The sequence below is a fragment of the Muntiacus reevesi genome, chromosome 12 (assembly GCF_963930625.1).
Source record: "Muntiacus reevesi chromosome 12, mMunRee1.1, whole genome shotgun sequence".
Taxonomy (NCBI): domain Eukaryota; kingdom Metazoa; phylum Chordata; class Mammalia; order Artiodactyla; family Cervidae; genus Muntiacus; species Muntiacus reevesi.
The window spans coordinates 20,509,210-20,526,116 of record NC_089260.1 but is presented as its reverse complement, the minus strand read 5'-3'; the positions used below and the strand labels follow the sequence as shown (position 1 = coordinate 20,526,116).

General features: G+C 41.8%; 1 protein-coding gene across 2 annotated transcripts in view; it reads left to right on the top strand.

Moving 5' to 3' along the window:
- Positions 1-16,907, top strand: part of DPYS (dihydropyrimidinase) — a 110,681-nt gene that overhangs the window by 87,260 nt on the left and 6,514 nt on the right. Inside the window, exons 9-10 of one of the 2 annotated variants that reach the window (XM_065902705.1) lie at positions 8,216-8,345; positions 9,693-10,138. In XM_065902705.1, coding sequence (XP_065758777.1) covers positions 8,216-8,332 — 117 coding nt within the window. In that variant the 3' untranslated portion in view covers positions 8,333-8,345; positions 9,693-10,138. Of the gene's footprint in view, positions 1-8,215; positions 8,346-9,692; positions 10,139-16,907 lie in introns of those variants that run through there. The other variant, XM_065902704.1, reaches the window with a different exon arrangement.

Below are 16,907 nucleotides of genomic sequence, written 5' to 3'. Positions count from 1 at the left end.
AGGGAAGCCCTTTAAGTGAGTTAATGGGAGATAAATTATTCTGTGCTAGGTTTGGGAAAAAATAATTGGAGACATTTATGGAAGCTAGTTCATTCATGACACTCGTAGTAGTAATACAAGGAATAAACAGAAAGGCGTAGACTTTCTGTGGCGGTAGATCCAATAGAAAAAGTGAAAGGGTTAATCTCTCAGTTGGGTTGGACTCTTTGCCATCCCATGGACTGTAGCCTGCCAGGCTCCTCTATCCATGGAATTTTCCAGGCAAGAATACTGAAATGGGTAGCCATTCCCTTCTCCGGGGATCTTCCCAACCCAGGGATCATGCCCAGGGTGAGGCAGCTCCTGGCTGTCAGTACCTGCTGCTCACCAGCAAGGATGCTAGGCTAACTGAGAACACCTCATATTAGCCTCTCTCAGTCACGTCAGACTCTGTGCCCCCATGGGCTGTAGCTCACCAGGCTTCTCTGTCCATGGAATGTTCCAGGCAAAAATACTGGAGTGGGTTGCCATTTCCTTCTCAAGGGAATTCTCCTGACCCAGAGATGGAACCCAGGTTTTCTGATAGACTGTATTTGAAAGACTGGCTTTGCCTAAGTCTTCCTCCTGTTAGGAAAATGTTTGAGGCAGCCAAGATCACCACATGATTGGCTTCATCAGTTCTCTATTTCAAACTGTTGTTGGGTGTTTTGTTGGCAAAATTAATGTCAACGTCATTTTTTTTCAGAGTTCACCATCAGTTTTGTGAGTTAGCTTCTTACTATTTTCTTCTGATCTCAATTTTGAAGGTATTTTAGTCCATGATTGCCTTTACAATAACAATAAGTAAAGTTGTCATTATAATACGTTGTTCTGAGCACTTATGATCTGTCAGGCACTGTACTTGGTGTAATTAATAGTTTTTATTTCACTTAATCTGCACAGCAAGCCATGTGAGATAGTATCATCCCTGTTTTACAGAATAGAAAACTGACTCTCAGCAAAATTAGGTAAAATTTCCCTGGGCTAAGCAGTGAGGAATCATAAGAGCCAGGGTTTGTGGTAATGCTTTCTGGACTCTCACTATACCATGGGACTTCAACAGAACAAGAAAAAAGAACATAATTGTGAAATTCAAATCGTGGGGAATCTGTTATTTTTAAAAGTGTTAATGTGGAAAAAGTATCAAATAAAGTGGATAAAATGAGGTTTGAGGATTGTGTGGAGATGTTTCAGATCTTTTTTTAAAATCTCCATTAGGCAAAGATAATTTTATAGAAGAAACATATCACACTGAAGTTAAGAAAAAGAGCGGTTAAGAATCCTAGATTTTATATTCACATGAGGTAATGAGAGTTCTTCCCTTGGTTTTCATTTAAAATATTCAGACTTCTTTGTGAGTGAGGATAAGAGTTTGAAGGCAAACAGGAAGTGCCCAGATCACTTCTCCTGCTCACCTGTTATCCTTCCCGAGAACATTAATCACTTACCACTCTGGACTCCAAAGCACAGATTGTAGAGAAATGCCAGGGTTTCTCAGTCCCAGAACTCAGCTGGTCTCCTGGCTAGAATGTTAGTTCTTTGAAGAACTTACTTTTTTATGCCCAATACTTGCTATCTAGTAGGTGTTTGATAAATAGACAAATTGCAAATGGAAGGAACAAAGACTATAGTTTCAGAGGTCATGGAAAGGAATTTAGATAAATTTACACAGAAAATTGTCCCCTGCCTCGTCCCAAACAGGGGGGTTATCTGTAAACTTGATTCCTATCAATGATTTTATTACTTAATAAAAAACTTAGTATCATGCTGTGCAGCTGTCACTGTTAACAGATATTATGAGGAATTCCAAAGGAGAGAAATGACATTTTGATGTAGTTTGACAGCTTCAGGAAATTGTTAGTTTAACATTTAAACAGCGGATCCTTAAGGGAAAAAATTTAGATCAGGAGATGAAATATCAAACTTTATTTGATAAACAGAATAATAAAATACATATTTCAGTTCAATATAAAAAGTCACTTATGGAAGAGTACTGAGGGATTCAGGAAAACAAAAATAATAGAGGAAGAAAAAAAGTACTTTGTCCCCTGGTATCTGCAGGGGTTTTATTCTCAGTATCAGCAGATACCAAAATCCACAGATTTTCTAGTCCTTTATACTGTTGTCCGTTTCTATCTGTGCATTCAACCAATGATGCCTATGGAGGTCTCTGTAACAGCAACTGAGACGTTCAAGAACATTTTGAAAGAACAAAATCAATTTACATGTGATTCATTCTTCAACCCCCCTCCAAAAGATAGCTCTTTAAACTCAAATGGTTTATTATTTCTAGACTTTGTGTGTGTTTAGAGTGTTACTTTTTTTTTTTTACCAAAACTTGGAAGTATAGACATTCTTCCGATCATCCCCTTTTCTCTTTTCTTAGTAGTAAGCAACCCAATCTCTTTTGTAAAATAAGGGTCATGTTGCATTTTCTGAAGAAGCAGGAATAGCTGCATGGAGCCACGCATGGTTTCAGAATACTGCTGCCCAAGCTTTTAAACTAGCTGTACCTTTGCATCAATACACATAATTTGCCATTTAGATACGATAAAATTGAGTGAATGGCTGATCTAATCTTTGAAATGGGTGTCCTCCATTTCTTAAATAACAGTTTTTCAATGTCTTTCTCAATGTGGTAACTCAAGGAAAATATTAATAATTGAAGTCATCATCAACTGCCATATAATTCTAATTTTCCCAGATCGATGGCTAATAATGAATAAGTAGATCTCTTCTTACTTACACTTACGAAAGGTGAACTGTATGTTGGACCCACATATATGTATCAAATCCCAGCTCCTTCTTCAGTGATGTCAGTTTGGTAGCTTGAAACCAGCCACGGTGGGAGCATTTGCATGACAGAAAGAGGCACGTGCATTAAGTCGGGGCCTTAGGAGTGATGAGAGAAGGGAAGGTGGGTTGTCAACATTTACCAGCACATCTCTGTATACAGGGACTTTCTAAATGCTTTCTTTTCATATTTCATCTAACCATTCAACACTCAGTAAATATTTGCTGAAAACCAATTAGGTGCTCATGTTGTTCTGGAGAAATAGCTCACAGAGTATTTTGAACATTAAATAAAAACATTTGGTGGATTATAAAACATTACCAAAATGTGAATTTTCATTGTTATGGATCACCTCTATTGAGTCTAGTGATTCACCATCCCTTGGTGAGCTCAGTTCCATAAGGACCTCTGAGAACCTCGACGTTCACGAGGTACTAAGTACCTATCTAAATTCACCAGCCAGGCGTGGATTTTATCCTGAGAGTCACTGTTTCAAAGGAACAAAGGAACTGCTTGGTGTTAGGTCAGCATCTGCTTTTGGTATTTGGAAGTTCTGTTGTCTTTATTACTATTTTAATATCTTAGCCTCCATGGTCAACATTGTATTAGGAACTCCATGGGGTTCAAGATTCTTTTCTATGGTCTTGCTAGTCAGAAAATCTAGCATCTTAGCATTCCACTCTCTGCAGACAATACAATTAAATTTTCTATCAACTTGAAGTTTCCTCTTTCCCCTGATCAGCTAACCAAAATGCAGCTATGCAATTATGCAGGTATAATGATTGCAATTAATATTTATTCATAGCACTGCATATTGTGATATAATTCTTTTTCATCTTTCTATTAACTCATCATAGTAAGAATCATCACTAAATACTGTGAACTCAAATTGAACTCTCATTTATAGGGGTAAACCACCAGCACCCTGCTGGGTGAGGTACCATCCGCGTTTCCTATATTACTTAGGATAGCCTTTCACACTGTTTTACTCTCAAGCCATTCTATTTGGTTGTGAACGCATCAAGACAGGAAGAACTGCTGGCCTGGGGTGATCATCTAATTTTGACCAGTCTGTTCTAGGGGAGAAGATGCCACCACCCAGGTCAATCTCCCAAAGGTATATGTTCAGAACCCTAGTCTCTTGAGGTGCTCCTTGAGAAAACTGTCAAATGATTGTAGATAATGCTATCCTCAGGTGATTCTATTGCCTGATATCATCTAAAAAGTTCTTTAAAAAAGTGTCCTGCAGTCAAGAAATCTTTCACTTAACAAATTATTAAGCCCCAGGTGCTGTTTCATCTTCCATGTGCTGGGGATACCGGTGCAATAAAATAGCAGTCCCTGGGCTCAAAGAGCTGTAATCCTACTTCAATTTCAGCTATAGTTTGTTGGTGCTTAAGTTCTCATTCTGTTTGAGATGCTAATTATGCCTCCCTGTGAGGAGGTCATTAGCCATTGGGATAGAGAAGTCTGGGATTTGGGAGAGATTGGGGCTGGACATAAGAGTTAGAAATCCTGGCATATATAAGATTTAAAACCACAAGTTTGAGGCCACCAGAGAAGAAAGGGAACTTGAGAAAGATGTCAGCCTTCAGAGGTTGAGGAGAGGAGGGTAAGAGCCAGCAAGGGAGCCAAAGAAAGCTGACGGGTGAGGCAGGAAGAAACCCAGGAGAACATGAGAAGAGAAGAGACCTACTTACTTTACTCAACCCAAAACCCTCTGATGCTTCATCCTGGCCTTTCCGTGAGCTTTATGCAGAATTAACATCCTCTAAGTGATAGGAGTGCATTCAGTTGGGAGACTTGGGATGGAGTCCCTGTCATTACTGTACTCATCCTGGATACCTGGGAAAGAAACCCGCTTGATTTTGATTCCCACCCCTAGGACAGCCTCTGAGATTATGCCAGATGCTGGTGCCCCAGGACAGCCTCTAGGACACCCCTGGGACAGCCTCTGAGGGCATGCCAGATGCTGGTGCCCATGTCCGGGCTGAGATGGAGATTTGCCATTTGTCACCAGAGAGAAGCCACGTGACTGCTCTTCCTGAGAGCTGCAGGGTCAGTCTACTTAGAAAACAAATGGGCAACTGAACTCTGGAATAACACAGGGACAGCTTCACATTCTGCAGCACCAGCACCGTGACCTTTCCATTTCATCACAGTGAACATCACTGAGGTTCTAAAATGTACACAGAGTACAGTGCCCTGGGTGATAAACAGTACAAAGATGAGCAAGACCTGGGTCTAGCATTAAAAGAGATTATGCAACCGTGTCCGAGGATAAGAAAAGATGAAAAGGTTGAAAGGACTGCAAGGCTTGAGACCAGAGCTTGGATTGTCTTTGATTTCTGTCCACTTGTCTATAAAGCAGAAGGCTGTGAAGTGTAGGGTGGCAGAAAATTCCCCAAAGAAGGTCAGTCTGTGCCCGAGGTGGCCGTGTGGGCAGAGGTGGTTAATGGCCACGGCCATTCTGATGGGAAACCGGTCCCTGCCCGTCCCGAGCCTCAGCGGCAGATGCAGAGGGAAGCTATGTGCAGGTGACGCCTGGCCAGTCGCATCAGAGCTGTTGGATGGTTGGTGTGACCAGAGTGACCAGCCAGGCTGAGAGGAGCCTCGTGGCATTGCTAGCACAGTGATTGAGCAGCCTGAAAGCGGTCTTAAGACAAGTGCAAAGGGCAAGTGCAACCTGGGGAGCAGCTCAATGGTGAAGCAGAACAAAAGAAGATGAGGGAAACTGAGTCAGCTCTGGCCAGGACAACAGACGCAAAGAAGAGAGAAGCTCAGATGGGGGATCTCTTCCCCACCAAGGCCCTCCACCCTCGGTAGGGACTTGTCAACTATATACTGAGTACTTGTTATAGAGAAACAGAGCAATACACTGTCCCCGAGTCTGCTGGAGGAGGCAGACTATTACACAAAAACAGAAAATGGTAAACAAGACACTCTGATGTGGCAGAGAGGGTTAAAGCTTCCTGGGCTGACGATTGCCTGGGCTGAGTTATTGAAGATCCACTGCAGATATTTAGGTAAAAAAGAGGGTGGGCATGCCACAGTAGGAGAAGACATGGCCTCAGCAGAAAGATGCTAGGAAGGATGCTGATCCACCTGATTTGAGTCATCCCTGAGCCTGCAGTTGGGTCCAGGGAAAGGATCCTTCAAGGGACCAGGCAGCTTGTGGAACAAGCCCTGTCCTGAATGAGGAGGGTAGGGCCCAGGCTTGACAGTTCCATTTAAATCACCAGTGTTGTCCCTAAGGAGTCCAGGAGAGACCAAAAAGTACAGATGAAAACTGCAGACAAAGGTTTCAAAGGCACTGTTGTGGGAATAGGGAGGTGGGAGGGGGAGCTGATGAGGAATACACAGCACAAAGGCGGGTGACACAGATTATCTGCCCACTGATGTCATTTTCTCCAAGGGCTGTGAAAAAGCTGATGATTGAACTGAAATATGCCACGGGTTTTGCCAAGAGCAAATAACAACTGGAAAAGAGAAAGAAGCAAGACTTTAGATTGTCGGTAAGAGAAAGGTTGGAGGAAGGTGGAAACAAATCCTGGTTTGCTTGGACGGTCCTGGATTATGCCTGTTCATTGTGTTTAGTATCCTTTACACGCTCAGAAGTGTCCCAGTTTGGATGGTAAATTATATGGTCACTTTAGTTTCAAGTGTGCTTCCCCAGTGACTCAGGGGTCAAGAACCTGCCTGCAATGCAGGAGACACAGGGCACTCGAGTCCAATCCCTGGGTCAGGAAGACCCCCTGGAGAAGGAAATGGCAACCCACTCCAGTGTTCTTGCCTGGAAAATCCCATGGAGAGAGGAGCCAAGAGTTGGACAGGACTGAGCGTGAGCATGTTGCAGGTTGTGTTGCATGTCTTAGGTTTAGGTATATACATACAGTTGGGCTTGGAAAGTCAACCGGGAGAAGGAAAAACCTGGAGACTTAACACCTGAAAGGGAGGTTGTGGTCAGAGAGTGGGGAATTACGTGAGCTTAAAGTTTCAGGTGTGGATGGGCTCTCATTTCTCCATGTCGATATTCAAGGTGATGACAGGATCCAGGGTGAAGGAAGGGACTTAGTTGACAGTGAGCTGAAATGGAGGTTCAGCAAAGCATCCCATGGGACACAGGAAATGAACAGAGGCTTGGACTTACATGCAGAGGGCAGGGGTCTTCGTATTCACTGAGTGATCAGCTTGCTTCAGATTCTGCAGCTGTAGGGATGGTCTCCATCTTGTTCTCTGCTTCTGTGCCTGGGGCTCGTGTGTGCTCAATAAATATCTATTGAATGAATGAAGAAAATGCTTTGTATCTGGGAAATCTCATGTGCTGGGGACGTGGGTTTTATGCCCTCCATTTCACAGGTGAGTAAGTAGGCTCAGAGGGGCTTATTAACTTACTAGTTTCCTACAGCCAGTAAATGGCAAAGCTAATGTTCAGACTTAGACCTGCCTTTCTCTAAAGCCCACACTGTTGATCACTATAAGATATTAGTTTCGATGGTAAAAATAAGACAAATGTACACACAAACATGTATTTATTTGTTAAGAGCTTATTATACACTTGACATTATTTGAAATGTTTTACATATATTTAATCCTCTCAACATGTAATTCTCATAACCAACTTATAAATTAGGTTCTGTTACCATCCTCAATTTATAGCTGAAGCACAGTGTTAAATAATTTACCCAGGCAAGCTGGCTCCAGAGCCCACGCCCTTAATGACAGTGGTTTACAATTCACCTGAACTATCAGGGAATTTGTTTCCACACTGATGAACAATATAATTTACTTCTTATGAATCCCTTTGTTTAGATAGTCCTGATTTCAAAACTCTGGTCAAACACTGAGTTAACTGTGGCTGAATCCAGGGTCCCACTACCCAGCTGGTCAGCAGAGAGGTGTAGTTCCAGATGGGAAATTCTGTGGAAGGCCTGTTACAAGCAGAGACAATCAGGAAAATGAGGAAATGTACACACAGACTGCTAGGATCTGCAGCAAAATGCTGAAAGTCTTAGGAGATGCACAATAAAGAACTCTGGGAATACAGCCATCTAGGATTGAAGCCACAGGAAAAGACAGAATGTTTGATAAGCCTGTAAGGTGGTTATAAAACCCAGTGTGTGAGGAGATGGTAGAGATCCCGGTGAAAGTTGCAGTGGAAAGAATGGTGTTAGGAAGTGTTCCCTGGGCCTTTGTCTGATGCAGTTTAACCCCTGAAAGAGACAGTGGGGATAACACAGGTACCTGTTTGCTGGGAACTTCTGTAAAAGGATAAGGAGTGGGAGGCACTTGATAAATTCACTGCCTCATTTTTGATCTCACAATTCATTTAGATAGCAGAACTTAGCTTTGAATTCAAGAAGCCAATAAACCACAAGAGAAAAATGAAATGTTCTCTTTCAGACTTGCACACCTACCCCCGTGAAGCGTGAACCCTATAAAGGAGAAGTCGTCACACTGACATCCAGAGGGACAAAAGAAGGCTCCACGCATGGGACCAGGAAACAGGCCCAGCCCTGACCACATGCTGTCGGTAAGGGATGGTGGGCAGAGCAAGGTTTCCTGCCGTACAACGTATAACGTTAGCCTATCTCTTTTTTCCTGGACGGTTGAAGAGTCCAAGATCAAGGTCAAAGACTTCCAAGTGACTTAAGATTCAAGGATAGTTTGGCCAAAGGACAGACCGGGTGAGCCTCTTGATGCAGAATGCGTGGGTGAGCCTCCCAAGTTGAAGAAGGCCTTGAGCTAGCTGGAGATTTATTCTCTAAGATGTTAGGAAACATTGCTCAAAGGCTTGGAAAACTAGATATAAGAAAGAGGCTGGTAACACAGAGGGACCTGCTGTGAGGAAGTTTGCCACTACTTAATACCAAGAGTGCAAGTTTATAGTCAAAATGTATAAACTGGTTAGGACTTTATCTGGAAGTAATGAGTCTTTGTATTGTAAAGGCAACCATGTTCTAGAAGTTAGAATGAATGAAAAATGAATCAAGTGTTACTTTGGGTGTAATTTTTCAGGAAAATTATTTGATCGTATATAATAAGCTTTATTTCACACAGTTTTAGAATAACATGACAGATATGGTCATTTTTTTAAGAAAAATTTGAGTGCTTCATCAGTTTTTTCTTTTCACATTCAAATCTGTGCTCTTCGAGCACCTATGATCATCATCTTTGTCATTTTCTTTTTCTTGGATTTTTAAAAAATTATTATTATTTTTTCAGTTGTTTTCTGGTCCCACTCTGCCAAGTGTCTATTTGGCTGGGCTTTGCTGTGATTTAAACATTTCTCTAACATCATTTCTATTTACTTCATGAAATCTGCATGTTCTGTAACTTCACTAGTCTCTATGATATATTTTCAGATTTGCAACACATCACATCAGCAAAAGATGACAGAAGACGTTGACATGATGGACAGGGAAAGATGTTTGTGTTAATTAGGGACACAATCTGTCAAAGGACTCATTTTACATACAAATCCAGTTAGGCATTGCTGGTTTGCACTTTATGCTAACCTATGCTTCCTGACATAAACCCTGACACTGTGATGGGGTGCTGTGTACCCCCAGCCGTGTTCTCTTTCATTTGAATGTTTTTAAGTCTTTATTAACACCGTACAGCCAACAGTTCCAGCTTTGTTGTCATTTCCTGATGATTGGAATTATTCTTCCAATCCAAAAAAATTGTGTTAAAAATTCAGAGGAAGATTAACAAGAGGAAGACATTCTATTGAATGTCATAACATGCTATTACCAGCATTTGTAGGAGTGAGATTAGTGTTTACTTTGATTATAACATTTCTTGGGGGTTAGGCTTCGGTTCTGCATCTCTTTGTGAGGGAGAATGTTACACTCAGTTCCTTTTATTCTGTTCAAAGGTAAAATCAGAGAAAAGGATGTCACTGTTCCCATCCCAGTTAAATGCTGTCAGCCCGTGGAGAAGCAAGCCTTATTTCAACTCCCTAAGATCCTTTTGAAAGAATAATCTCTCTCGGCTTCTTTGATTTCTTTTCAGAAGCAATTGCTGTCTTTCTTACTGTGACTTTGTTGCTGTGCAAGATTGAAGATATAAATGAATATTATTGTGGGAGAAAAAGTCTGTGTGAAAATTCATAGACGATACTTTAAAATGTCATCTTTGCTTGTACCAGATTTCTTACTTTGAATTTTTAAAAATCACTTTCCCGTTTAAAGTTTTATAATGACTACATTTATTTAAATAAATGTAGTTATTTAATGGCTAACTCTGTGATTTTACATTCTATTGTAATTCATAAGCATTTAGATCTTTATTGCAATTAATAAACATTTAGATCTTCATTTTATATCCTGTTATCCAATTATGTGTGTCTTCTCCTAACTAATGGGATTGGGAGCCTGAGAGGTTGGTTTTGATTAGAAAGCATAATTTCCTGAGAGACATCTGCTTCCAAACTCCTGGAAATCAGATCTCTCAGCAAACCCCATGTAATCAAATTAAATACTCAACCTTAGAATACCTCCAAGGCAAATTATCCAATCATACCAATGAACACAGGATTTGAGGGCATTAAATGGAATCCGTATGGCTGCAAGATGCTACAATGAAACCTTCCCTCCCCATGCTTTCTGGTCTATGCTGTGATCCTTCATGTATGCAGAGAAGCTGAGCTTATATTTCCTCCCCTGGGTAACTAGGCCAAGAGGGTTTTTAAAAACATGTGGTAAAATCCAGGCACTAATGTTCTCATGGTAGGCAAATCTGCCTCAACTTACTTAGATGTGGGATGTATTCATGCTTTTGATAAAGGGTGGTAGAAATCCAGTTTTGTGCTGTTGTTCAATTGCTAAATCATGTGCAGTTCTTTGCAACCCCATGGACTGCAGCACACCAGGCTCCTCTGTCCTTCACTACCTCCCAGAGTTTGCTTAAATTTGTGTCCACCGAGTCAGTGATGCTATTTAACCCAGAGAATCATCTCATCCTCTGCCGCCCCTTGTCCTTTTGCCTTCAATCTTCCCCAGCATCATGGTCTTTTCCAATGAGTCAGCTCTTTGCATCAGGTGGCCAAAGTACTGGAGCTTCAGCTTCAGCATCAGTCCTTCCAATGAATATTCAGGATTGATTTCCTTTAGGTTTGAGTGGTTTGATTTTGCAGTCCAAGGGCCTCTCAAGAGTCCCAGCACCATAATCCCAAAGCATCAATTCTTCAGTGCTCAGCCTTCTTTATGGTCCAACTCTCACATATGTACATGACTATTGGAAAAACCATAGCTTTGATAATATGGACCTTTGTTGGCAAAGTAGTGCTTCTGCTTTTTAATATGTTGTCTAGGTTTGTAATAGCTTTTCTTCTAAGGAGCAAGCATCTTTTAATTTCATGGTTGCAGTCACCATCTATCAAAGAGATTTTGGAGTGCAAGTAAATAAAATCTGTCACTTCTTCCACTTTTCCCCCTTCTATTTGCCATAGAGTTGATGGGACTGCATGCCATGATCTTAGTGTTTAGAATGTTGAGTTTTAAGCCAGATTTTTCACTCTTCTTTTTCATCATCAAGAGCCTCTAGTTTCTCTTCACTTTCTGTCATTAAAGTGTTATCATCTGCATATCTGAGGTTGTTGATAGTTTTCTCAACAATCTTGATTTCAGCATGGATTCATCCAGCCCCACATTTTGCATGATGTACTCTGTGCATAAGTTAAATATGCAGCCTTGATGGACTCCTTTCCCAATTTTTAACCAATCAGTTGTTCCATGTAAGGTTCTGTTTCTTTTTGACCCAAATACAGGTTTCTCAGGAGACAGGTAAGGTGGTCAGGTACTCCCAGCTCTTTAAGAATTTTCCAGTTTGTTGTGATCCACAGAGTCAAAGGCTTTAGCGTAATCAGTGAAGCAGAAGTAGATGTTTTTCTGGAATTCCCTTGCTTTCTCCATGATTCAACAAACATTAGAAGTTGATCTCTGACTCCTCTGCCTCTTCAAAACCCAGCTTGGACATTTGCAGATTCTTGGTTCACATACTGCTGAAGCCTGTCTTGAAATTAGGAATCATTCTCTGCTCTTCCACAGTAGCGTATTGGACACCTTCCGACCTGGGGGTGCTCATCTTCCAGCATCATATCTTTTTGCCTTTCATACTGTCCTGGGGTTCTCCAGGCAAGAATACTAGAGTGGGTTGCCATTTCCTTCTCCAGTGGACCACGTTTTGTCAGAAGTCTTCACTATGACCTGTTGAGTCTTGGGTGGCCCTGCTTGGCATGGCTCATAGCCTCATTGATGTATACAAGCCCCTTCGCCACAGCAGGCTGTGATCCATGAAGTGGGGAATCCAGTTTACTCAAACTGTAATTTATCTTGAATACGCAGCAAAAAGGATGATGAACTATTGGGTTGGCCAAAAAGTTCATTCAAGTTTGTTAGTAAAATCTTACAGGCAAAGCTGAACGAACTTTTTGGCCAAACCAGTAAGAACAGATATTTCTGATTTGTGGTGCTGGAGAAGACTCTTGAGAGTCCCCTGGACTGCAAGGAGATCAAACCAGTCAACCCTAAAGGAAATCAACCCTGAACATTCACTGGAAGGACTGATGCTGAAGCTGAGGCTCCGGCACTTTGGCCACCTGATGAGAAGAATCTACTCACTGGAAAAGATCCTGATGCCGGGAAAGATTGAGGGCAAAAGAACAAGGGGGATGGCATAGGATGAGATGGTTAGATAGCATCACTGACTCAGTGGACATGAATTTGAGCAAACTTTGGGAGAGAGTGGAGGATAGAGGAACCTGGCATGCTGCAGTCCATGGGTTGCAAATAGTTGGACACGACTTACTGACTGAACAGCAACAACAATACATCTACAGAAGAATCACAAGGCTTTTTTCCTCGAGTAAGAGATACCTTAAAATATCTCCTACTTTTCTTCTCCACATTGGTTGGCAATAAAAAACTGAACAATATGATGACCAAATTCTCTGAAAAGAAAGTATTGTTACTTTCTCATCTAGAAGCCAGTTTTTGCTCATCCTTTAGAATTCAGCTTAAATATCACCCTCACTCTGAGGCTTCCCCAGACCCAACATGGATGGGTTAGGTCCACTTTCTGACCCTCCATATCAGGGCCACCATGTACCTGATCCCATAGTACCATAGTTTTACTTGTCAGCCTCTTCCAGGAAACTGAAAACTTGTTCAGAGAAGGACTGTCTGGTCCACTGTTACTTCCCCAGCATCTACCAGAGTGTCAACTGTTGGGCATTTGATGGATCATGACTGGAGGACATGAAGGAGTTCCTGCTAACTTCCTAAATTGATGCTGATGAAGTAGTGTGAACTTTCGACAAAATAAGGATAAATTTTGTGTAGTATTTTAGTGTGGTGGTGGTGGTTGATTTAGCCGCTGTCATGTCTGACTCTTTGTGACCCCATGGACTGTAGCCCTCCAAGCTCCTCTGTCCGTGTGATTTCCCAGGCAAGGATACTGGAGTGGGTTTTGTTTCCTCCTCCAGGGGACCTTCCTGACCCAGGGATCGAACCCGAGTCTCTTGCATCTCCTGCAAGGGCAGGCAGGTTCTTTACCACCTGAGGGACCAGGGAAGGCTTTAAATGTAGAATACTGATTCATTACTAGTATTTGATGGATTTCTTTGGGAGAATGAAATAATCATAGGATCTGCATCAACAAAATCATTTGAAATGAATGTCAGGATCTCTTTGTTGCTCTCATCAGGTTTTGTCATGAAAATGTTTGTAGAAACGTAGTTCTAAATAATGACGTAAGGCAATGGGAAAACATAACACCATGTTTTTCAGGGTTGCTTCTGGTATACAAAATAAGGGTCCCTTAGTCGCTAAACGATTACATTCTCAAGTCTTGTCCAAAGGCTAGACGGAATTAGTAGCTTTTTTTTTTTTTTTAATATTCACTACTTCCTCTGATAAGCAGCGTGATATACTGGGGCACAAAAGTATGGGATCTAAACTTCTGTCTCCTAGTTTGAGGACTTAAGCAGTTTTTAAAATTAAGATGCAATATGAATTTATCAAAACATACAAAAGCAAAAAAAAATTGACATAATCACATTTATTTACCTACTATCCTGTTTAAAATAGAAAAGTTTACAGCTAAAGAGCCCTGTGTGCCTCTCTATTCATTTCCCCTTCCTCCCCGAAGGTGACCAGTGTCCTGAATCTGGTGTTTTAGTCCCATGTACAACTTTTAAAGGAGATCAGTCCTGGGTGTTCATTGGAAGTACTGATGCTGAAGCTGAAACTTCAGTACTTTGGCCACCTGATGCGAAGAGTTGACTCATTGGAAAAGACCCTGATGCTGGGAGGGATTGGGGGCAGGAGGAGAAGGGGACGACAGAGGATGAGATGGCTGGATGGCATTACCGACTCGATGGACATGAGTTTGAGTAAACTCCGGGAGTTGGTGATGGACAGGGAGGCCTGGCGTGCTGCGATTCATGGGGTCGCAAAGAGTCAGACATGACTGAGCAACTGAACTGACAACTTTTATATCTTTTCTATATATGTACATATCTCTAAGCATTGTTTTGTATGTAGTTAAATTTCATAAAAGCATTATAGGGACTTCCCTGGTGGTCCAGTGGTAAAGACTCTGTGCTGCCAATGTAGGCGGTGTGAGTTCAATTCCTGATTGGGGAATGAGATCACACATGAGCCAAAAATTTTTAAAAAGCACTATATAGGATGTATACGTTTTCTCTGGGCTTTTTTTTTTAAGTATGTATTGTTTGCTTCACATATTTGGAAGTTATTTGTTCTGATAGGTCTAGCGCTAGTTATTATCCATTTTATTACTGTCCAGTATTTCCTAGTATAACCACACCCCAGTCTACTTACCCACATTCTTATTGATAGACATTTAGGTTGTTTCCATTATCACAAACAACACTGCTATAAGCATTTTTGTACCAGCTTCCTTGTGTTCACTGGACATTTCTCTAAGGTGAATGCCTTGAGCAAAACTGTTAGTTAGATACTGGCAAATTCTTCTTCAATATGGAAACTTATGCCCTCCATAACAGGCTAAGGGTTTCTGCTCCTCCAGATTCTCACCAACGTTATTTATTGTCCAACTTACCAGCTTTGCCAATCAACAAAGTTATCTTATCCTGTCAAAGTTATCTTATTGGAGATTTAATTTGCATTTTCTTGAGTGCTAATGAGGTCGAGCTCATTTTCATCATGCAATTTAATTGATTTTACTAAGTGTCAGTTCCTTCATTTATAAGATGAGAATGATAGCATCTTCCTAATGCACATGGATGCTGTGAGGGTCACAAAACCCATACTGTGTGGTCAGCACAGGCTGGTTAGGACTACTGCTAATAGGGACATGATGAATTAATAAACAGCACACTTCCCAGAGACTGCCAAAGTCTTGACTGTTCCCTTTCTGTGGGGAAGCTCACCAGGCTCAGGAATGCCAGATCTTTGGCAGCTGGAGGAGCCTGGAAGCCAAGAGTGGAAGGGCGGAGTGAACGGGCACAGGGTGAGGGACTAGCACGGACCCGGAGAGAACTCTGAGGTCAGTGGGCATGTGGCCCTGAGGCCTGGACCAGCTGAGCAATCAGTAAGCTACAAGAGGAAACATGGAGGATGAGCAGAGCCCGGCTCTCAGGTGACGCCTGTAGGTCCAGCGGATCCCAGGGTCGGCATCTGCGGCTCCACCCGGGGCCCTCTTCTCTCAGCGTTTTCTCTTCCCCTCTGCCTGTCCACCACAGAGGAGGCTGCATCCTGTTGGGGAGAGACTGGGCCTGTCACAGGCTCTAAAGTCACAGAGCTGGATTTGAACCAGATGATCTAGACACTTGACCTTCCTGAGTCTGTTTCCCCATTGGTAAAGTGGGAACAGTTAATAATGATTCCTCACTTGGGGAGCTTTTGAAGGGACTAATTGAGGTGATACAGAAGCTGACTTTTGTCCTCATTGCCTCTTTCCCACACCTGTTTTAACTTTTTTATTTGCCTTGTTTCTCATGTACCTGCTGTTGAACCCCCTGAAAGCACAAATAGATTAATTAGATTTCCTTGTATCAAGCCCACTTTCTCCCTTTCTTTCTTTTTGGACAGCATCTGTGGACAAGTTAAAATAAAGAAAAAGGCGGTGAGTCTATCATTTACTATTAAACACCTACTGCTTATAGAACACAAAACCAAACCCCGCAGTTTTTTGTTTGCTGTTTTAAAATATTTACTTATTTGGCTGGGCCTGTCTTAGCTGCAGCTTGTGTGATCTTCAGTTGTAGCATGTGGATCTAGTTCACTGACCAGGGATTCAACCTGGGCCCCCTGCATTGGGAACTCAGAGTCCTAGCTACTGGACCACCAGGGAAGTTCCCCCAAATCCCTCAGTTTGGGCTGCCACTGTCCCTCAAATGTACAGTGAGTAGCACAAAGAAGTGTTCGATGAATTCATCTCGGGAAAAGAAGACAAAGATGATGATGATGGAGGAAGAAAAGAGAAATAATTTACAAATGAAGATGAACAGTAGAGCAAATCATTATTTGTGTTCAGGGTTCAGGAAGGCATTTATCTCAGGAGCTATCCGTAGGGTGTCAGGGAAGTTTGTAAAATTAAAAATGACCAGTCGTGAAATATATTTGCCCACTTTTTAATTTAACCTATACAGTAATCTAGCATGATAAAATAGCTATGTTATATTTATTGTTCAAAGTATTTGCAACTGCATTGTAATTTTAAGTTCTTCAAGGGCAGGGATGGCTTCTTAGCAGCTCATGCCTCAAACAACACCAGTACAATGATTTCCACAAGGCAGACCTTCACAATGGGCTTGGTGAATGAAAATTAAGTACTGTGGCTGAGACGATTTAAAGGAAAATGTCTGAGTTTGGAAAGATTTGCTGAAAGAAGAGGATTTTAAATCCTGTTGATGAAGAAAATCACACTTGGCAGAGGAGAAAAAAAAGTGTGTTCGAGTAAAAGAAACAGTATGAGAAGATTACAGTTCAGCTCATCCAGGGCCATCAGCCATAGAGGTTCACTGGGGACAGGCCACTGTGGCTCTATGGGCCACCGGAGGTTTCCATAACAAGCTGTTGGAGTTAGGAAGCATTAACAAGGC